General features: G+C 37.9%; 1 protein-coding gene across 1 annotated transcript; it reads left to right on the forward strand.

The window, feature by feature from the left end:
* Positions 1-1,569: 1,569 nt before the first annotated feature.
* Positions 1,570-2,502, forward strand: LOC100441098 (olfactory receptor 51B4). The gene is given in 1 exon segment (XM_009246724.3): positions 1,570-2,502. A coding segment is annotated over 1 exon segment (933 nt).
* Positions 2,503-2,879: the final 377 nt, after the last annotated feature.

Below are 2,879 nucleotides of genomic sequence, written 5' to 3' on the forward strand. Positions count from 1 at the left end.
GTGCCAAAATTCTGAAACATATAATTATTATTGTTTCTATAGGTTTTTATAAAATAGGTACAAAGATTGTTATCACTTCATTTTTACTGAATTACACTTCAAAGGTGTCAGTAGTGATATTTATAATATTGAATGATATTTTAAAAGATTCTGGACACATATAGAATCAATTGAATATGGGAGAAACTGAGTTTCCCTTGTAGTTCTCTGTTTTCCTAACAAACCTGCTACAAAATTTCTTGGTATCACGACAACAAAAATCTTGACTTTGTAAAAGTGTAATTATAAATATAAATAAATATTAATTATAAATAGACTTCATAGTTCCCTATGAAGATCCTTGTGAATTTTTCTCAATATGAGTCTTATAGATTCATAATGATTAGAGGGTCTATAAGATTGTCTCCATCAGCAACATAGTTGCCATATTTTCTCTCTGGGAGTGCTTATCTTTTCCCTGGAACTGGTTGTGTGAAGTTTATTTACTCAATTACCAACTTCCAATATTACTATTGCTCTTCAGATCAACATATTTACAAATCGTGACTCTAACAAGTATGAGGCTTTTGTGGAGGCCCTCATTGTAGAAGTATGTCCTTAAAATATTTCCGTTATGAGCTTCCAACATGAGTCTCCTATTTTCATGTTTGTCCCTAATGTGCCAAAATTCAGACTTTTTGCAGCACAGGGAACTTGCTGAGTCCCAAGTCCACTGAGTAATTACACCTTTCTAAAATGAGTTTACTAACTTGACCCACTTGTTCAGGTTTTCAGATTTCTGTGGAAACTCACAGTAGATGAATTATTTTCTTTCGTTTTATTTTATTTTTTATAGAGACAGAGTCTGACTCTGTTGCCCAGGCTGGAGAGCAGTGCTGCAATCATAGCTCCCTGCAGCCTCACAGTCCTGGGCTCAGGTGATGTGTGCCACTGTGCCCGGCTAATTTTTATCTTTTCTTTTCTCTTTTTTTTTTTGTTTTTTTTTGGTGGAGGCAGGGTCTTGCTATGTTGCCCAGGCTGGGTACTCTTCTTATTCACAGTCCACTTGAGATAGCAACATTGATCACAATATTTCTCAGTCATTTATATTGAATAAGCATTTTCCTCAGTGGTTAATGCTAAAGACAGCTGTCCCATTAGTTTCAAGGGAAAAAAATTGAACTGACTCAACTTGGATAGTAACACAGTAAGGGCCCATATGATAAATCATAGGAGGAGGAATAAAAGAGTAAAGAGAATAAAAGGGAACAAAGGAGTCCTATTTGGGACCAAGAGGCAAGGCTATGAGCACAGACATAAGATGAGTGTTGAAAAAATAAAGGTTGTATGCTTCACAGTGAATTGGAATTATGATTCTGACTATGATTATTGTTATTTGTTGTTCTAGGGAAAGGCCTTGTGAATACAGGCTTACAATTAATTAAATATGAGACAATCCAGAAAAATATTTAAGTTTTGAGGTAAAAAATGGCCTGATGTGCTACAAGAAGATTGTGAGAGAAAAAAGAAAACTGCATCTTTGGAGGTCATCACCCCTAAAAAATATCTTCTCCACCTGCAAAACCTACCATGTGGTATAACAACAGTGCTGCCCCCTTCTTGCTGACTGGCTTCTTGGGCTCAGAGGCAATTCACCACTGGATCTCTATTCCCTTCTTTGTAATCTATTTCTCCATCCTTTTTGGAAATGGCACACTTCTTGTCCCCATTTGGAATGACCACAGCCTCCATGAGCCCATGTACTACTTCTTGGCTATGCTGGCAGGCATGGACCTTGGGATGACACTCACTACGATGCCCACAGTCCTGGGTGTCCTGCTGCTAGACCAGAGGGAGACCGCCCATACTGCCTGTTTCACCCAGTCCTTCATTCATTCACTGGCAATTGTAAAATCAGGTATCTTGCTTGTTATGGCCTATGACCGTTTCATTGCCATCTGCACACCACTGAGGTACAACTCCATTCTTACCAATTCCTGAGTAAAGAACATAGGACTGCGGGTACTGATGAGAGGTTTTATGTCCATTTTGCCCATAATTCTTTCACTCTACTGCTACCCATATTGTGGTTCCTGTGTCCTCTTGCACACGTTTTGCCTCCACCAAGATGTCATAAAACTCGCCTGTGCTGATATCACGTTTAATCACATATATCCAATTATTCTGACTTCTTTGACTGTCTTTTTAGATGCTCTAATCATCATCTTTTCTTATATACTAATCCTCAAGACAGTGATGTGCATTGTGTCTGGACAAGAGCAAGCTAAAGCTCTCAACCCTTCTGTCTTCCATATTAGCTGTGTCCTAGTATTTCACATCACTGTGATGGGACTGTCATTCATTCACAGGTTTGGGAAACATGCACCTCATGTGGTCCCCATTACCATGAGCTATGTCCATTTTCTCTTTCCTCCATTCATGAATCCTATCATTTATAGCATCAAGACCAAGCAGATTCAAAGAAGCATTGTTCGCCCATTTTCTGGGCAGAGTAGTGCTTGAGCCCTTATTTCAGAATCTCAAGATCGCTAGGATTTCTGGGCCTCTCCCATTACTGAAAAGTAACCTTGGTTTTATATCCACACTTTTTTTTTTTCCTCAGTGTTAGATTCAATTTTAATTATTACATGAAAAAGCTGATGTGAGCAAGAAATTTTTATACATATATGTGTATATATATACATCACCTAATAAAGAGGGAATGCCAGTGATACTGAAGAAAAAGAATACAGGAAGCAGAGGAGATATAACAATCCAGGTTCTGTATCCAAAAGAAGAGTAACTATGATTTCAGAAATAGTCAAGATAAGTGGACTAAAGCAGCTTGGGTCAAATACAGTTCATCTAAAGAAGAATGTGCAGTTGGAGGTACATTTTAT

This window comes from Pongo abelii, chromosome 9 (genome assembly GCF_028885655.2).
Source record: "Pongo abelii isolate AG06213 chromosome 9, NHGRI_mPonAbe1-v2.0_pri, whole genome shotgun sequence".
Lineage (NCBI taxonomy): Eukaryota > Metazoa > Chordata > Mammalia > Primates > Hominidae > Pongo > Pongo abelii.